Source organism: Sceloporus occidentalis, unplaced genomic scaffold (genome assembly GCF_023333645.1).
Source record: "Sceloporus occidentalis isolate IW3139 unplaced genomic scaffold, rSceOcc1.0.p SCAF_3, whole genome shotgun sequence".
NCBI lineage: Eukaryota > Metazoa > Chordata > Lepidosauria > Squamata > Phrynosomatidae > Sceloporus > Sceloporus occidentalis.
In genome coordinates this window covers 170,387,696-170,407,555 of record NW_028316983.1, presented here as the reverse complement: position 1 = coordinate 170,407,555, position 19,860 = coordinate 170,387,696, and the positions used below count along the sequence as shown (strand labels likewise).

Below are 19,860 nucleotides of genomic sequence, written 5' to 3'. Positions count from 1 at the left end.
CATAAAATAACAATTCTTTTCTTTGTCCTAGGCATGATTTCACAGATACAAATGGAAAATAAAGTCCTGTGCTTCTGCTGGGCCCATTCTTGTCCGTAAGAGCAAAATAATCTGTCTGTTGATACAGAAAAAACTGGCCAGCTGACATTTTAAACATGAGAACTTTAGCATCTGTGCTAGTGACATATTTGATTATGAAATGCACTGTAGCCCATATTTCAAAGGTCACGGTTCTATTGACAGCATTTTCAAACCATGATTTATAGTCCAGAATATCAACAGCATGGAAAGTCTCAAGATATGGTCCATTCTGGCTGCACTTTGTACTTTTTGCCAAAGAGCTATACCATGTGGCCTGTCAACACATATTGAAATAGGTAAGATACAGTAAGAGGGGTATTGTGAAAAATATTATAAAATATTTCTTTAATTGGTGGCAATGATAGTTGTTAAGTAAGTGTAACTTCAGAGAAGCAAACAGTAGCAAATTGCAGCATAAAATGCTATATTTACTTTGTCATTTTCAGCTGTTTGCAAATGTGGGGCAGGTAGTATCTAGAAGTGGCTAGACAGACATGGATACTAACATGCAAACTGAGCATATCTTATGAACAAAAAGGAACATGTGCATATCCTGAGTAATCATTCACATTTAAAACTCTTTTAAATGTATGTGCATGCTTTAGATGCTAAATGTTTTCTAATGCTGTATCTGCACTGCAGAAATAATCTGTTTTGACACCACTTTAATTGCAGTGGCTCACTGCTATGGAATTCTAGGAACTGTTGTTTGATGGATTATTTCTGCAGTGTGGATGCAGCCTAAGGCTCTACAGCTGTCTCTAGCATACTATATGCATCTAGTTAAGTAGATGCTCCATATTTGATAACTTCTGAAAACAAACAGGAAAGATGTTGAAAAATTAGACATTTGTTTCAGCGTCTCACTACTTCTATAATTATGGATAATTATGGATGTTTCAGTTACTATTTCTTTTACAAGTTAATTTGTAAACCATTTTAAAATCAAACTTTGCTAGTAATCTTATGAATTGGAAGGAATATAAAGCTTTGATTAAGTTTTTTGAAATCATGCTTTGGTTCTTATAATTTGCATAAGGATACTTAAAATAATTTGGGACTAAATTAGATAAAATTGAGTTAAGCGAGGTGAACAGAGATGGTTGGGTAGATTATCAGTGATAACGTTTAAAAGGTTATTTGTTTATCCAAGGTAATTTGTTTTAACAATTTGCCATTTTTCTTTCTTCACAAACTTTGGAAACTTGAGAAAAATATAGTATTAGATTCCCGTGTGGATAGGGAAACATCAAAGGATCTTTGGTAATATTCTTTATTAATCAATAAATGGTTACAAAGATGGTTTGGAGTTTCCTAGTAATAAGGTAAACATTAGTAATGAGGGATGCCTGGACCCATTAGGGAAAGGCATATTTCACCAATGATGTTGATTGAGAACAAGAAGATTTCCATGTGTCTTTACAATGCATTATCTGTTTTGCTCTGAGAAAAAGCAGAGGTAAATACTGTAATTAAATCTAACCCATGTATGGAGCACTTCATCTGGTCCAGGAGAAGTTTCAGTTGAACTTCAGCCAGGTTTATTACCTCTAACACAGCCAGCTCATGTAATTAGGGAAATTAATGGCAGGAGTGTGCTTGGAAACATTCAACTGTGGGAAGAACAAAATGTTACAGATTTATGGGATATAATACAATTGTTATCAGCTGGTTCTTTCTGGTGGAGGATGAAGGAAAGAGATATATTAATACTTTCATGTTAAACATGGTTCATGTGTGTTATTCTGAATGTATGGTCCATTCTGGGAAATTACTGGATTTTAACTTCAAATAACAATGAGAAATAAATATTAATTAATTACTACACTAATCTTATTTATTTACTATTTTATGTCTTGCATTTTACTCAGTAAAACATTAATCACCTCTGAAACAAAATGCCCGCCAACAGATAACAACATTTAAAATATTATATATGAAATAAATTTTTTGAAAACCAGACTAAAACACTTTCTTAGTTTAAAAACCACACGTCATCAAGACAGATGAGTTTTCTTTTAAGGAGTGAAAGCCATGAAAAATGGCATGTTTGTTGCTTCCTGGAAGCTCAAAAGAAAGGGATCTGATAATGTACAGTGAAATAAGAAAAGGAGTAGACATTATTATTCTTAATGAGACCCAAAATTAATTTTGATGTCACATCATAAATATATCATAGTTGTTTGCATATTCTAAAATATTTTGTAACATTCATTGTTTCAAGAACCTTATGCTGTCATCGTTGGATATGTGAAGGACAAGCTTCAGATCTAAAAAGAATGTTTAATGTATTATTAACAGACCCAAGAACAGAGGGGGCATGAGCCCCTCTGAAGACTAGGCCAGGGGAGCTGAACCCACATGAACAGTCTGGGAGCATAGGCACGAAACACATGGCGCTAAAGCGTCATGCTGGCGTCGTACTAGGGTTAAGGGACCACTCGGCAACCCCACAGTCCCTAACCCTAGTATGGCATGGCGCCGTAACAATGGTGGCGCCCTGGGTACCGTCATTGTGATGTGAAGGACGCATAACGTCGATCACATTGCATCATGTCTGTGACCCTCAGATATTTTAAAGTAAAATAAGTAAATCATATTTTTCTAAAGTATTTTGTGATGCTGGAATGAATATAGAGCTGTCTGTCAAGCTGTAGTAATGATGCATAACTTTTGTAAATTTGTAACAACATGATTGCTAAAAAACTGGTAATTGCCATATTTACATAGCTTTTATGACATGGATTGCTCAAGCCTGAGGGCAGGGAACCATCCAATTAAAAAGATTGTATGTACAGCGCTGTATAAATTTACAGCGCTTTATAAATAAGGGTTAATAATAATAATAATAATAATAATAATAATAATGTTTCATTGTCACTATAAGCAAACGTGGAGGCTGCTGCAAACTGTAGACAAGAGACCTTGTATTTGCTCTTATTACACTTGCAGCTTCTGATAGGTATTTCTTATTTATTGCAAATACTTCCACACTTCAGTTTCCTGTTTTAGCAAATAAAAACACAATAAAGTTTTGGAATGCAGAGTTAAAAACAATTGTGGTAGCAAGTTATCAGTTCTGTTTATGATCTGGGACAAAAGGTAAGGAAATAAGAACAGGAGCTAGCGATGTCACCATCCCATGAATTTGGGATAGGATAACTGGGTACTTACACCATACATCTGCCTAAGAATGGCCCATTACAAATGGGCAGGAAAGTACGTGCGGAGCGCGTACTAGGGTTAGAAAGGGGCGGTGCTTCTGCACTTCCCTAACCCTAGTGTGCGCTCTGCGCGCACAAAATGGCAGTGGCCGTTCCACATGGCCACCACTATGAGGACATCACGACCGCGCCGCCTCTATATGGGGCGGCGCGGACGTGACGTCCTCGTTCCACGCCAGGGCGTTTAGTGCGCCCTTAGTGCGGAGCAGGAAAGAGCTCCGTTTTGGAGCTCCTTCCTGGTTTGGTCCACTGGGCGCAGCCTTCACACAGCTGCGCTCAGCGGACCACAGGAGAAAGGGGCCAAGTGGCCCCTTTTTCCTCCTCCCCGCCGCTGCTTGAAGCCCCAAGGACAGCCCTTTCCAGGCTGCAGGGAAGGGGCCTTTTGCCGCTTCCCCGCAGCCTGAAAAGTGGCGGATCGGGGCCTCAGTGGCTGCCAGTCTAGCCACTGAGGCCCCGATACCCTGGGGAAAGGGGCGGGTGCAGCCCGCCCCAAACAGGCGGTCTGTAACCTGCCAATGTGAGCATTTATCGTTGAAAGAAGGTGTCACTCAAATGGAATAGTTTCCTTGTAGAACTATATTGTCTAGAATTCTGATTAGCCCAAAGGCATGTTCATGGTTTATAGTAATTATTGTTTATTGCTTAAGCTATGGTCAGCATGGTAAATGACCAGACAAACTACTGTATCTTCCAATTCTGGCTTGTTTCTGGGATGCCAGTTGAAGAAAAAGCCAAGGATAACATGTAACTCTGGGTTCAGAGGCCATGGCATGCCATGATTTAAATAATCCAACATTTGTAAACCAACACCACATAATGGATTCAAATTGTGGCTGCCTAATCAACTCTATAGGAGAGGCTGATTTGTGTATCATAACAAACCAGATTCCAGCAAACTGAACCATGGCTTGTGATATCTTTATCTGAAATATTGGACATAGTGGAGCCATTTCTATGGTGATCTAAATGGATTGTGTTTGATTGTTGTCAGAATTTGTTTTTTGTTTTTTCAGACACAGGTGCATAGCACACTGTATACTGCCCTGTGTAATTTTTTGATCATGGTCTTTTTAACTAGTCATTTACTGTAACATGTTATGTAACTTTTTCCAGCTCACAGAGCTCTGGAATTTTTGGGCAAACAAGAGGGAAACGTTGACTATCGTGAGGTAGGAAGTTTATTCTTATAATTCTCAATAGCATTCTAATATACAATATTTTTTACCAATTTAACATTTGACTTTTGGGATTTATGTTCACTTTATTCAATATGTGGAACATATGAAGGAATTTGACATCTATTTATCTTTTCAATCTACTTAAAACACATTTATTATGATGCTATTTGATACAGTTGTTCAAAGTTGAATCTACAAATTCATTTACTACAAGAAACACTGACATTTTGTGCATTACAGAGTTATAACATGGAACAATTGTAATTACTTATTGCTCCAATGTCATTAGGGACTTTATCACACGGGGAAAATCGGGTTTAAACAGCAAAAATTATGTGAAAATCGTGCAATTGCAATTAACATTTTTACACACATTGTGATTAAAGAGCCATTATCCTGGGAATAAACAGGCAATAAACAGCAACAAATCATTCCCGGATTTCTCTATGAATGATTTGTTTCTGTTTGTTGCCTGTTTATTCCTGGGATAATGGCACTTTAATTGCAACATCGTGTGAAAATGTTAATCACAACTGTGCAATTTTCACACAATATTTCTGCTCAGATCTTAAAATTTCCTATGTGATAAAGCTCTAAGATGGAATGTGAAATGCCATTAAGATGGAAAGTGATGTGCTTTTATTCTTCAAATAATCACAGTCGTTATTGTACATTGTGAATGTGAATCCTTGTGAACTTTTGCCTATAGTTCTTGGGACAAATGTTTATTTAGAATAAAATATTTTGCACAGAGTGTGCGTATGGCAAGAGATTGTCTAACAAGTCTTTCTGCTTTGTCTTTCTAAAGTGTGGCACTCATAGCTAATTGAATTCTATCACTCTGCTTACATTCAAAGACTTCTATTGCTTGTTGTTTTGGATGGAATAGATGAGAGATTCCAGTAGGCAGATGATTTCACTTGTTAAAATACAAGACATAACCAATGTACAGATCTTGTGATTGGTTAGCATATGTAGATTTAGAAATGTATATAGATTCTTGAAAAATGGTTCTGTGAATGTAATTATCCAAAATGCCTCAAACCTTGACCTCAGATTGTATGAACTGTACCATTCATAACAGAATGGAAGAGACAAACTGTATTAGATGTCTTATCTCCATCATTTTCTTCCTTAAGGTAGCATATATGGCATTCCTCCTCTCCATTTGATCCTCACAATAAGCCCTCAAGGCTGGTTCAGTTGAGATTGTCCCAAGTTCACCCAGTCAATTTCAGTATACAGTTGGTACTTGAACTTGAATTTCCCAAGTCCAGTGCTAAGTGCTATCTTTTGTATGTGCCCCCAAATGCTGGAAAAGTACTTTCCTTTAATGCTTTGATTTCTGTTTCTTTTGTATCCAGTTATTACTAACCCACCAAGATGCATATCAGGCTGGAAGCCTTTATCCTGATGCCTTTTATTCTGATATTTGCAAGAATGGTAAGAAACAGTAAAAGAAATATTATTTTTAGCTTGCCTTCCCCAAAGAGACTTCTGAAAAGTATCAGTATCAAGTTAACATTTTTACTGATACTAGTAAGCTGTTACTCAGTGCATGTGTACTAGCTGGTTGGACGTCAATGCAGATGAATTGTGACTGAAGAAGAGAAGGGCTAAAAGAGGTAAAAACAGGTTCACCTAGGGCAGCTGGATGTTTAGGTCAATGACAAGCATGTACACAAGAAGTGGATAGCTACCGAAGGTTTAGATGTTGGATACATCCTTCACCGGACCTTGAAGGGACATCCCTAATATTTTCTTCTCTGCACACTGTGGGAGATATGGGGGACAGTTTTGCTATGGTTTCTGCCCCGCCCCCCACTGTTTTAACACTTAGGAGATCCTTTTCCCCAATTCTACAAGGTGAACTAGATAAAAGTCACCTCTGGTTTTGGTAAACAGCTCCCACTGGGTCTAAAATGGTTGTACAGGAGAACTGCAAAACGTCCCCCCATCCCAACTCCAGAGCACATGGTATATTGAATAAATGAAGAGTGCATGGTATATTGAATAAATGATTTTTTTAAATCTTGCGAAATCAGGGCATTGCTATATATAAAAAGCTTGAGGATCATTTGAAGCTAGTGGGTATCAGTTTGAATTAAATCATGTCCCTCATGAAAATTAGATAGCTCCATATGCAAACTAATTCTGGTGATTCCTTTGAAGAGAAGCTACTTTATATTATTTATGGTCAATAGGATAAGCTCCCAGGTAGGCTGAATTCATGTGATTCAGTATGATTTACTGCCATTTAATGCTCTGGCACTAAACTCAAGCAATATGTTTATAAATAGATAGAATTCCATGATTTTATATGTACATTCATTTGCCAGTCCCACCAGTGGGTAGACCCATTCAATCACCTATTGCCAAATGGAAGTCTATACTTCTATAAATCCTACTGATTCAATAGGTCTAGTCTAGCATGTGCCCATATCAGCAGAGGAGGTGGGGAGAACACTAATACATGATTAAGAGTTATACAAAAACTAGGCCATTTGGTTGTTAGCATTCTGGTTTCCATCTGGAATGGAGAATTTTCATATTTATTACCTTAAACAAATTGACTGTAGAGTCTCTTTCAGGATTCTGTTATGGGCTTTTTCAATAATGTTGTGATTTTTTTTGTGTGTATTATGTTATATTATATTATTAAATATACAAAAAATGGTTTTTCTTGGGTAATTTGCCAGAAAAAAATTCTGCCAGATATTATAGCCTTTAAATATATTCCACTGAATAAAAGTGAAAACATGAGGGAACTAAGGTATTCTTTTTATAATTTGATTGTGTTTGCTGGTATTACAGGCCTATTCCATCAAGTATCTGAAGACACTCATTGGTCACCTTTTCTCAATGCCAGTATCCACTTCATCAGAAAGAACTATCCCCAGCCCTGGGGAAAGGTAATAAATTCCTCATCAGTTTTTCAAGCTGAAGGCTCTCCTGTTATTATTTAAAAATCAAGTTATCCTAATAAATCATGTTTCTTTCTTTCACATAGTCTGTAGAAATAATGCAGCTTGACACCACTTCACATGTTTTGTTTTCTTTTGTTTTTCCTTTAGGCCACAGAGAAGCTTGTGGCTTTCCTCTTTGGAATTGCTTCTCATATGGTGGCAGATGTGAGCTGGCATAGCTTGGGGATTGATCAAGGATTTCTACGGGCCATGGCAGCAGTAAGTGAATCCTGTCTTACTTGTTAGGCATAGTTCGCACACACATCCCATGCCTAAAACTTACCACAGCTGGATTTAGACAGTATTCTCATATCTTGTTGAGGGATGAGGTGCTTAGTACTAATGGTGAGAGTCAATGGGGCTTATTTCAAAACAGACCTACATAGGATTAATAATAATAATAATAATAATAATAATAAATTTTATTTTTACCCCGCCTTTCCATAGTTATGATCAAGGCGGCTTACAAAATTTAAACATATATCTGGATCCAAACCTCTCATACGTGGATATCTATGGATCCAAATAATTTTTTTCCTTGCTCATAACTGAAAGGGTGGGACTATGGTGGGGGTCAGGATTCCTAAAGAAAGAAATGCTAGAAATAGGCAGAGAAATGGAAGGAAAATTTTGGATAGCGTGTATGTGGCAGGTGCAAACTAAAAAGAGAGGCCAGAATGATTGAAAAGCTGGGTGGAGAAATAAAAGGAGAAAATAAAAGGGGAAATAACCACGAGCACATGAAATTAACAGAATGTGAAAGGAAACTTCTTTTAAAATCAGTACTAAATTAGATTTAAAAGTAGTATTGAGACTTGGTTCTTGTCTTGGGAGAGGGCCTCCTTCAGTTCCACCACCTTCTCAGGCATGTTTGGTGGGAAGAAGAGAGAGGGCCTTCTTAGTGGCTGCTCCCTCCCTAGATAGGCCAGATTGGCCCCATATCTGCTCCCCATTTGGTGACAGATAAAAAGTGGGACTATTTCTTGATGGAAGAGTGATTTTCACCCCTCAGGGCTGGATTAAAGTGTATGACGCCCTGGAGCTGTTTCAAAAACAGAGCCTTCTGTATACTTGTGTATGAACTCCTGGTAGAGAAATGGTACATGTGGAAAAGTATACACAGGCAGGCAACAGAAAGCAGCTGCAAGGGTTTGGACTACCTCCCATATATCTTGTATCAATCAAGGAATGGGGAATTAAAAATTGTATGTGTCTTCATTTTGAAATTTATAGTGTGTGTTTTAATTGTATTCTTTTAAATTGTAAACTGCTATGAGTTCCAACTTTGGGGGAGAAGTGGGATAATTAATAATAATAATAATAATAATAATAATATGTAATAGTAGTAGTAGTCATCATTATGGATTATTAAAATATGGTTCCTTCTTTCTTTTTAAATCTAGATTGATTTTCATGGCTCGTATTCAAAAGCTCATGCTGCTGGTGATTTTGGTAATTTATATTATTATGAATTCTAAAAGGTTTCCCCAAACTTTCCAGTGGATTCTTATAGGAATAATTTAGTATCATCACATATTTCCCAGGATTTAAGTGTACTGAAATAAGTAAACTAATTAATTCATTGTTTCTGATATGAAATGGAGGCCTTCCAGCTCGTTATGATGATTCCTTAATAAGATACTGGGAAACTTGCTTCAAATAACACTGTGCAGGCAAAGTACAAAACCAATATATGTCAGCCTGTACGAAACAAGAACATTACAAATATCATAGTAAAAGCAGTTTGGTGAGTGGTGCTGTGGGTTTGAGATTGGAGGTTCCTGCCCTTCACCTGGATACTGTCTGTCTCCCTCTGGTTCTGCCTTGTCATGGCTGGTGTGTGTGTGTGTGTGTGTGTGTGTGTGTGGTGAAAACACATGGGACACATTCACATATGAAAAGTCCATGTGATAGGTTTAACCAGCATCACTACAGTATTCACACACATCTCTTATCTGCTCTGAACAACATCATAGAGGAATGGTTGTCCTGTGGTTCTCTCTGTATATATTAAAAACGACGTTCAAGTCCAAAGCCTAATTGTATTTGTGGAGTCACATGGTATTTTGGATTAGGTTCATAAGAAAATTCTCTAATAGTATAAAATAGAGACAAAAGCATCCATTCTTTTTTTTTTAATGGCATGCTGTTATCTTATGGTTCTTTTCCTTGTAATTTTAGGAGGTGATGTGTTAAGCCAATTTGAACTTGATTTTGGTTATCTCGTACCAAGCTGGTAAGAGACACTACAACAGTAGTTTTGCTTTTCAAACTTGTAATGCTTGTAATGGTGCGAGGGCCCAGAAAGCTGGGCTGATGGGGAGAAACAGTTCCTAAAGATCCGTGATGCACTGTTCCCCTCCGATGTGGTGCTCCAGAACAAGTGTTAGGTAGTAGATAGTGTTGCACCATGATCAAGAAGATCTTGTAGCCATCAGTCTCTCTGGGAAGATGCCATAATCAATTTATTACTTTGAGATGCTGCAGCAGTCTTTGTTACCTTTACTATAAGAGTAAAACAGAATTTTGCTTTGGAATGCCTCACTTTCTTGAACAGCTGCTTACAAGAATGTAATAAGGTATCTTATTCTGAATCAGAATTTAAGAAGCTATCTTATACTGAGTTAGCTCATTATTTTCTACTCTGACTGGCTGATAATGTTAAAGTCTTCTCAGGCCTGTAGATGTTGGGGTTTATACCTGGGACATTTTGCATGCTGCACATGTTCTTGTCCATTAAGCTAGGGCCATCTGAACCTCCTTCTCTTGTGGGTAATCTTTGGCAGTCATGTCTTTCAACCTAATATTACGGGGTTGTTATCGGGATAACAAGGAAACCTTTGTGTATGCCATCCTAGTTCCTTGGAACAAAAGTTGTAATGTGTCAGGAATTTTTACTAGGTCTGGAGATGCCAGATTTTGAATCTGGGATAGTTTGCACAGAAAGCTTGTACCCAATCCCTGAGTTATGGCACTTCACTTCACACACTACACATCGTGTGCTTCATAGGTACATCCCATGTTCTACCCTTGTGATATTTTGAATATTTATCAGAGAGGTTTTGCTTTAGATTTTCATGATGTCAACTAACTCTTTTTTTTTAGCTCAAATCAGAAAATCTGGTGTTATCTCTTTGTAGGTATGTACCGGTCAAGGATTTACTGTCAATTTATAAGGAATTGTATGGCCAGGAAGTAATAACTGAAGAGACTATTGTAGACTGCACTTATCTACAGTTTTTTGAACTGTAAGTCAGTTGGAACTTTTCTATTTTCATTTCAAAAATGGTGGATAATGGTGGTATAGATGATTGTATGCTTGGTAATCTCGAATAGTAATTACTAAGCAGATTATCACATCAGGCTAAAAATGGAATTTTAACAAAATAAAAGCATTTTTGGCTGGTATATATCACACAATATCATGTCCATTCTGCTGCTGCTTTGCAGTCTAGTAATTACTGTTGTGTACCTTTTCAGTGATGAGCAAAACCTATCAATAGGCTCTCAGTCTCGTTGCTATTTCATTTCTGCCTTGATATAGTAGGACCCTTCCACTGCAGTTTCAGTTCTCAGACAGTCACATGGTATGACTGGGAGTGATTTTGTTCCTCTCCTCCTCTCCCTACTCAAAGCAATCATGGCTTCCAAAACTTTCCCGAAGCTGATTGCTGTGTGCACTTTCACACCACAGCCAGCTTCAAGGAGGTATTGGTAGCTGGGATCACTCCCCCCCATTATCTCCTGAAGCTCAGCGGTGCTGCGTAAATGTGCATGCAGCAGCCCTGTGCTTCAGGAGGGATGAGGAAGAGTGGCTCTGGCTACCAGTACCTTCCCAATCTCAACCCTATTGCCTGGTTTCTCTCCCTCCTACCCTTTGTCTCCTGATCTCTCTTTCCCTTGTTCTCCTGCCACCTGATCTCTCTTCCTGTGCTGCTCTGGCACTTGATCTCTCTTTCTCGTCCTTCTGTCACATGATTTCTCTTCTTCTGCATCTCACTGCCTAACCTCTCTTCCTGCTAACCCCTACTGCCTGATCTCTTTTCTCCCTGTTCCCCACCACCTGATCTCTCTTCCCCTCACTATAAGATCTCTCTCCCCCACCCCTGCTGCCTGATCTCTCTTCCTCCTGCCCCATTTCCCAGCCCCCCCCCCCGCAGACCTATCTACATGCCCTAAGTAGGACAGTAATTGCAACGCACCACACAGTGCAACACCATACCAGTTCTGAAGCAGAGGTGTGGCAAAGATTGCTTCAATACCAGTATGTTTCCGTGTACTTCAAAAAGCTGATTGCTGTGCTAGAAGCCTCATGTTACAATCTCCTTAGAGAGGAGAAATCACTTACCAATTGAGTAGGCATAAAGAATAATGATTGGCTAAATGCTTTAAAAATGTTCTTGAGAAGGTCAGGTGGGAAACAGGAGTTAATTAGGTAGGTCCTTTTATATTCTGGAAGAGGGATCTCCCATAGATAGGCAAGAGGAGTTGGTGGAAATTTCATGTTCTTAAAATGCACTTTGATACCGGAGGAAGGGTAAGAAGAAATTGATTAAACATGTCACAGAAAAATATTTTTATTAAAGTTTTAAATCTTTCATATAATTCAAGATAAGTTTATATATTTTTAATTAAATGCATGCATTCAACACACACACACACACACACACACACAGAGAGAGAGAGAGAGAGAGAGAGAGAGAGAGAAAGTCAGAACTGAGGAACTGAAGAGAAGTCAGGAAGATGTAGATGTATTTTAGTATTTGTCAAGTGTGTGGGAAACTGTTGTCCTCCTGACAGAACTTTTAATTTGTTGCACAAAAGCATAATGGATGGTATAGGGTTTTCTTAGGCTGCACCCGCACTACAGAAATAATCCAGTTTGACACCACTTTAACTGCCAAGGTTCAATGCTATGGAATTCTGGGAACTGTAGTTTGTTGTGGCACCAGAGTTCTTTGCTAGAGAAGACTAATAAAACTACATTTCCTAGAATTCCATATCATCAAGCTGTGACAGTTAAATTGGTGTCAAAGTGCATTATTTCTGCAGTGCAGATGCAGACTTAAAATATAACTTTGGTCTGGTGATTATTTTCACCGAAAAGGTCCTATTGTGTAATCAAAATAAATTGTTTCAGCTAACTTGTATCCTTTTTTTTACTTGCTACTTGAAGATGCTTTCTCAATATAATGCTACATAAAAGTTGCATTTGGAGAGTACTGTAAGCACTGGGTTACTGATATGCAAATAAACCACTGTGAGCCTTGGTTTATGCATTCCTTGTTGCCTTCTCTGGTGGAGATTTAAGGGATTTGAATGCTTTTGCTTCCATTCTTTTTACTAGCCATGGGCCCACAGCTTGTTGCTAGATTTCAACCTAGATGAAGCTTGTGGTGTGAAACTGGCTTTTTCCAGTAAAGCATAGCTAAGATTAATGGTAGTTTTTCTAGGCAGCAATGCAGTGCTAAATTGCAGTTAATCAAAAGCAAGAGTCTTGATATAGTAGGACCCTATTTTACCATGCCAGAGGAAGAGACAGGTACTTGGAACATTTGCTGTGGCTTATTCCCATAATGATAAACTATATCTTATTGTTACAGCCAAACACATTCAGTGATTTTGAGTGGCTTTTACTGTGTTTTTCATAAGCATATTTTTCCAGGTTTTTTTTTTTTGCTAAAAATATGAGAGAATTGGGTGTTTTAGGGGTTCAGAGGACTGCAAAACAGCCTTGGGGCATTTGATTCCCAACACTGATGTCAACTGTCTTTGTTTGGAGGCACATACACAAAGCCAAAGAAGATATATAAGGGAGCCCTGGTGGCGCAGTGGTTAAATGCCTGTACTGCAGCCATTCACTCAAAACCACAAGGTTGCGAGTTCAAGACCAGCAAAAGGGCCCAAGCTCGACTCAGGCTTGCATCCTTCCAAGGTCGCTAAAATGAGTACCCTGACTGTTGGGGGCAAATTAGCTTACTTGCTAATTAGCTTACTTGCTGTTCACTGCTATGATCTTTGGAATAGCGGTATATAAATAAAACAAATTATTATTATTATTATTATTATTATATATGGATTTACTTTAAGAAGCATTTTGTGCATTAAAATGTTCTACAGAGATGGCAAGTAATAATCTCTTTTTTCCTACAGGTATGGTGAAATGATTGCTGTTGGCAAGGTATTGTATATTCTTAAGAGTTTATTGTGATTTACTCTTGAGATGCCCATTCCCCTAATAAAGTTGCTCTTTCATTTCCCTAGCTATACCCTTTCTATGCCAGGAAGTCCCCATTTTTGGTCGATAAATTCCATGAATATTTTCTTGGTGGTGTGGATGATATGGCATTTGCATCGAATAACATTTTCCAGCTAACAAGTCAAATATTAGCAAATGGGACCAGGTAAAGTACTGGTTTTAATGTTTCTGGAATAAGGTGTAGTGCCCTAAACCAAGAATGGAATTAGACACATTCATCTCGGAACACATATTCTAATAGATGGCAAACTATTTAGACATCACAGTGCCTTGTAAAATATATTTCTTGTGGCGCAAAATTTATATAACCCACCCCCACATTGCCAGCATTTGTTGGTTGCAGAAGTATTCACCCTCTTTCCTGTGAGATGCCTAAATAAACTCTGATGCAACTCACTGTGTCCAGAAGTAACATAAGCAGTTGAATGGAGTACACTTCTGTGTAGTTCTAGTTCCACACAATCTCAGATGAAATATACTGGTTTATGGAATGTCCCAGAGAAAAGCATATCTAAGCAAACAATGTAATGATGACCAAATATTAAAACAATTATAAAGTTGTGCAGAACCACTCATCAGGGTTGGGTTATTTTGAACATTCCCCAAACTATGTGCAGATTCATCAATCAGGGTTGTGTGTTGTTTTTTTTAAGTTACCAAACTATGAATTGTGTAGAACTATCTATCAGGGTAGGTTATTATTATTATTTTTTCAAAAATCCCCAAACTAAGAATATTACTCAGAGTACTATTAAATCCTTGATTACAAAATGGAAATATAGGCTTTAAATGTTATTCTGCTTAGAGAAGGCCATCTACCAGATCCTAGTAACCAGGTAAGGAGGGCATTCACCAGAGAAGCAACTGAGAGGTTCAGTGGTAATGCGCATGAGGGATCTGCAGCTAAGATGGGAAAAACCATCTGGAACCATCAGGTGGACATTCCACAAGGCTGGGCTTTATAGAAGAATGATAAGAAGAAAGCCATTGCTGAAATCAACCAATATATAAAAACTCATTTGAGGTTTGCAAAAAGGCCTATGGGAGATAATAACAAATGTGGGAAATGGTTTTCTCTTCCTATGAGACCAATATTGAACTATTGGGCCTTGCCTCAAAATGCTGAGTGGTTAAAAGCCAGAAGTGATCATTGTCCTGCGAACACCATCTCCATGAAGGAACATATTGGTGGCAGCTTCATGCTCTTCCTCAGCAGGCACTCGAGACTGGTTAGGGTTGAGGACAAGATGGATGGAGTTAAAAGTAATTTTAGAAGAAACCCTCTTTCAGAAGACTTGGCTAGAGGTTCATCTTCCAGTAAGTAGGATAATGACCTTAAACACACAGTCAGAGTAACAGTGGAGTGATCTGAAAACAAGAACATGAGTATCTTAGAATGGCCATGTCAAAGCCAGGCGTAAATGTGTTTGGCAATCTCTGGAAAGATTTAAAAGTTGCTATTCACCAATAGTGTCCATCCAAACTGACAGATGGAACAATTTTGCAAAGAAGAATGTTAAAAAATCAGCAGGATCCAGATGTGCAAAATGCATAGACTTACCCAAGAATACTTTTAGCTGTAATTGCTACCAAATGTGCTTATAGCATATATTGACTTTTGCAATCAACAAATAGCAGTTTATTATTTTTTCTACTTGTGTGCCACATCAAAAATGGTCTGCACCTTCACAGTGTTGTGTATCTTGTGTGTGCCAAGTGGCAGCAATGCCAATTAAATAGCTTTCAGTTCCAGGTTGTAACACAACAAACTGTAGAGAAGTCAAAGGGGTTGAATAATTCTACAATGCACTGTAATAATTTATAATTTTTAGCATATCATATTCAGCTGCTTTTTCACAAGCAATAATTGCTTTTCACATTTCACATTTAATTTTAGCCTAATTGTAAATTATATTTGAGATGATGAATAATGAGCTAAAGGATTTGCAAGTCATTCTGAGGAAGAGAAGAAGTTATTTATCAAGTTATAAAATTATGTACTAAATATAATTCTTTGTATATGTTTTTCTTTAGTGGCTGTTTTATTCCTGAAAATCCTTTGTATATACAATGTAAAGATGAGCAGAGGAATCCTACTGGGTAAATATAAATTTCATGTAGGAAACTACATTAGCTTGCTTAGTTCTCTGAATAACCTCCAAAATTTATAATACAGTACCTTAACTGATCATTCAGTTAGATAAAATTTAGCCCATCTACCTCTTTTTATCTTGTGCTGTTATATTTGGATTGGGACCATCTAGATCAGCTATTTGCTGATGTGGTAAAATTTCTTTGTTGTCAATTTCAGTACTAGTTTAAATTATTTAAATTATTATTTAAATTATTTTATTGTTTTAAATTGTTTTAACTTGTTTTTTTGTGGGTTTTTTGGCTTATGTGGCCATGTTCTGGAAGAATTTATTCCTGATGTTTTGCCAGCAGTTGTAGGCAATCTTCAGAGAATGTTTTAACTTGCTTCCATTGATTTAACTTGTATGCTGCCCTGAGATCTTTTGATGTAGGATTGGACAGAAGCATTTTAATGAATAAATTTAATAAATAACTCAGAGAGCAGAAATTCCTTTTTACAACAACATTACTGGCTACTGGTTTGTTTTCTTGGCACAGTTCGAAAATTTTGACCGCAGACTACCTTGAAAGATTGTATCTTTTTGTTGGAGCCTGTGTGAATTTTATGGTCTTTGGAGAAGGGCTTTCTCTTGTGATGTTATCACACCAACCTACTGTCCTGCCACATGCTAGTTTAAGAATGGAAGCATACTGGTTTGGTATAATTTTTTATCATACTTTTCCCCATGATAGCACTTTGGTGATCCAAGATTGAATTATCTGTTTTCTGCACTGCCAAATATGTGTTGGCAGCTGTGATCACTTCTCCTCCCCATTCCTGAAACATGGGGCTGCTGTGTGCACATCCATACAGCAGCCCTGCAACTCAGGAGCAAGGGAAAATTGATTGTGGCTGCCAACTGTCTCACAAAGCTGGCTGCTATATGAATGGCTTTGGGAAGGTGTTGGCAGTTGCAATTGCTGTGAGGGAGAGAGGGAAGAGGAGGAAAGGAGCAGAACTATGCCCCCTCACACCATGTGAGTGCCTGAGAAGTGGAACTGCAGCAGAAGGGACCTATCGCATGAAGGCAGTACAATGGAATAGCAGCCAGATTGAGAGCCTATTGATGGATTTTGCCCATCAATGAAAAGGTGCACGACAGTAACAAATGAGAAGCAAGGCAGCAGCAGGATGGACATGACATGGTGTGATAAGTACTGTTTTTGTTCTATTAAAATTCCACTTTTATAACCTAATGTTATAATGTTACAGCAAGGTGGGGAAAATGCAGCCTGTACGCTGCATGCAGCTCCCAGTGTGTTTTCGTGGCCCCAAGGGGTTCACAACAATCTTGACCTTGGTTCACTTGTTGTTAACAATGATAGAAAATCCCTCTCATGTCCCCTAAATAGCATTTGGGGTGATCTATGGGCATTTTGCCATTTTGGGGGGCAGAAGCTAGTGTGGTAGGTGAGTACAGCCCTCTAAGTTCTCCTTTTTAACTGGCTGATGTGGAAGAGTCTTGTAGAGGGAAGGTGCTGAACATTTCCCCTCCTTCCTCACTGTATGTTTTAAGTACTTTTGAATTGTGCTTAGTTTTGCTTACTTGTTATTCTTCAATTATTTAATTGTCTACTTTTTCACTGTATCTTGTTTTAATTGTTGTTTAAAGCTGCCTTTGGTTCAGTGCTGGGGGAAGGTTGGCTTTAAAACAAAGAAACAAACTTTCTGATTATTATTTTCTTATTTTAGTAGGACCAGGCAGTCTAAAACTGAGCACCACAGAAATATAACTTCTTCCCTGGAGAAATCAGTTGAAAAGAAAGTCAACTACACAGAAAGAGGAGTTTATTTTGATTTGCCTCCATGGGCAACCGTAAGTCTTTCAGGCACTTAGACATTAATACTGAGAAACAGGGACATATTTGAAGACATATTGTTAATTTTGTAACTTCTTTGTTGGATAAGAGCATGGTTTCAAATAATAATAATAATAATAATAATAATAATAATAATAATAATATTTATTTATACCCCGCTCTTCAGCCAAAGCTATCCGAACGGCTTACAATTTGTAAATTAGACATTTCCCTGCCCTCAGGCGTTTAATACCCAAAAATATTGCACACATAAATCATATAATCAAGTGGGGTTTTTGTTTGATTGTTTGTTTTCATTTGTATAATTCTGACTCTAAAATCACAATTTTGAAAAGTATTTACATTTTTTATACTGCCATCATCATAGAACAGTTTACCAAGGCTAGGTGATCCCAGCATGTCTCCCATGCTTTTTAATATCTACATGGGGCCTTTGGGAAAAGTCATTTAAACCTATTATCAAAGTCCTGCCAGTTTCAGGTTCTCTCTCCTCCCCCCAGCTATTCCTTTTCTTCATTTGAATTACACTCCATTAGACTCTTTTTTCCTTTGCAACTTCGGGTTGCCATCATTTATCGTCCTCCTGGTTCAGCATCTCAGTTTTTCACAGATTTCGAGTCTTGGTTGACATTTTTTCTTTCAGATACTGTCCCCTCCCTGATCTTAGGTGACTTTAACATCCACCTCAACGATCCCAAGAATTCCTCAACCTCTCGCTTCAGCTCTCTCTTAGCTTCCTTCGGTCTCCAACCCCATTCCAACTCTCCAACCCATTCCCTTGGTCACTGTCTTGACTTAGTTCTCCCCTCCAAGTGTGTCGTGTCTGACTACTCGGCTTCTGATTTTCCACTATCTGACCATCACCTACTTTCCTTTACTCTTACCTACATTCCACCTCCCCGTCATACCGTCCTCCGCCAGTTCCGCGATCTTCATTCTCTTGACCTTAACCATCTCACTCAGTCCTTGGACTCATCCTTCGCTTCTCTCAATCTTGGGGACTCTGCTGACTCAGCTATGTCTTTATTAAATTCTACTCTCTCCTCAACTCTTGACAGCTTTGCCCCGGTATCTACGCGTGTGTCCTCCTCTTCCTCTACGACTAGGCCTCAGCCCTGGATCACTCCCATTGTTAGATTTCTCTGGTCCTGCTCCCGAGCAGCCGAACGTCTCTGGAGAAAGTCCAGGGAGTGGGCCGACTTTATCCATTTTAAGTTCATTCTTTTATCCTTTTCATGCGCCCTGTCGATGGCAAAACAAGACTACTTCAAATCATTGATCTGCGCCAACGAGAGGTGCCCGCAGCGTTTGTTCTCCTGTTTCAACACACTGTTAAAACCCTCTCCTCCCTCCGTCTCTCCATTATTTTCTCCCTCCGACTTCGCCAATTACTTCATTACAAAGATCACTACCATTCGTTCTGAGTTAACTCCTCATGATTTGGCTCCCACCATTAATCTCCTCGCCCCTCCTACTAATAAACTCTCTGTGTTTCCTCCTGTTTCTTTGGAAGAACTCTCTTCGCTGCTGAACTCATCAAAACCCACCACCTGCTCTCTTGACCCACTTCTTTCTCGTCTTCTAATCTCTATAGCCCCCTCTTTGTTACCCTCCCTCCTCTATATCTTTAATCTCTCTCTCTCTTCGGGTTCCTTCACCTCAGTCTTCAAACATGCCTTAGTTTCCCCTATCCTGAAAAAACCCTCTCTCGACCCCTCTTCCTTGGCTAGCTATCGTCTAATCTCTCTTCTTCCTCTTCTCTCTAAGGTGTTGGAACGAGTTGTCTATTCACGCTGTCTTGAGTTTCTTGAAACCAACTCCATTCTGGATCCCTTCCAGTCTGGTTTTCGCCCACGGCACTCCACAGAGACGGCCCTTACTAAGATCTTGAATGATCTTTTGCGGGCCAAGGCAAATGGCCTTTACTCTATCCTTGTCCTACTCGATCTGTCTGCGGCCTTCGACACCGTGGACCACTGTCTCCTAATAGATGTACTCTCTGACCTTGGTTTCTCGGGCCTTGTTCTCGATTGGTTCACATCTTACTTGTCAGATCGATCTTTTTCAGTGGTCTCGGGTGCTCAGACCTCGTCTTCTGTCCCCTTATCTGTTGGAGTTCCTCAGGGCTCTGTTTTGGGTCCCCTTCTATTCTCTTTATACACACTCTCCCTTGGCAAACTTATCAGTTCTTTTGGTTT

General features: G+C 38.6%; 1 protein-coding gene across 3 annotated transcripts in view; it reads left to right on the top strand.

The window, feature by feature from the left end:
* The window catches only part of GPLD1 (glycosylphosphatidylinositol specific phospholipase D1), a 44,770-nt gene that overhangs the window by 2,193 nt on the left and 22,717 nt on the right, over positions 1–19,860 (top strand). For 2 of the 3 annotated variants that reach the window (XM_089516852.1, XM_089516851.1), the window contains 12 exons: positions 32–377; positions 4,419–4,474; positions 5,848–5,926; positions 7,298–7,395; positions 7,558–7,668; positions 8,853–8,901; positions 9,631–9,685; positions 10,590–10,697; positions 13,603–13,630; positions 13,714–13,853; positions 15,743–15,808; positions 17,538–17,658. In XM_089516852.1, the coding sequence (XP_089372978.1) occupies positions 284–377; positions 4,419–4,474; positions 5,848–5,926; positions 7,298–7,395; positions 7,558–7,668; positions 8,853–8,901; positions 9,631–9,685; positions 10,590–10,697; positions 13,603–13,630; positions 13,714–13,853; positions 15,743–15,808; positions 17,538–17,658 (1,005 nt within the window). In that variant the 5' untranslated portion in view covers positions 32–283. Of the gene's footprint in view, positions 1–31; positions 378–4,418; positions 4,475–5,847; positions 5,927–7,297; positions 7,396–7,557; positions 7,669–8,852; positions 8,902–9,630; positions 9,686–10,589; positions 10,698–13,602; positions 13,631–13,713; positions 13,854–15,742; positions 15,809–17,534; positions 17,659–19,860 lie in introns of those variants that run through there. The other variant, XM_089516853.1, reaches the window with a different exon arrangement.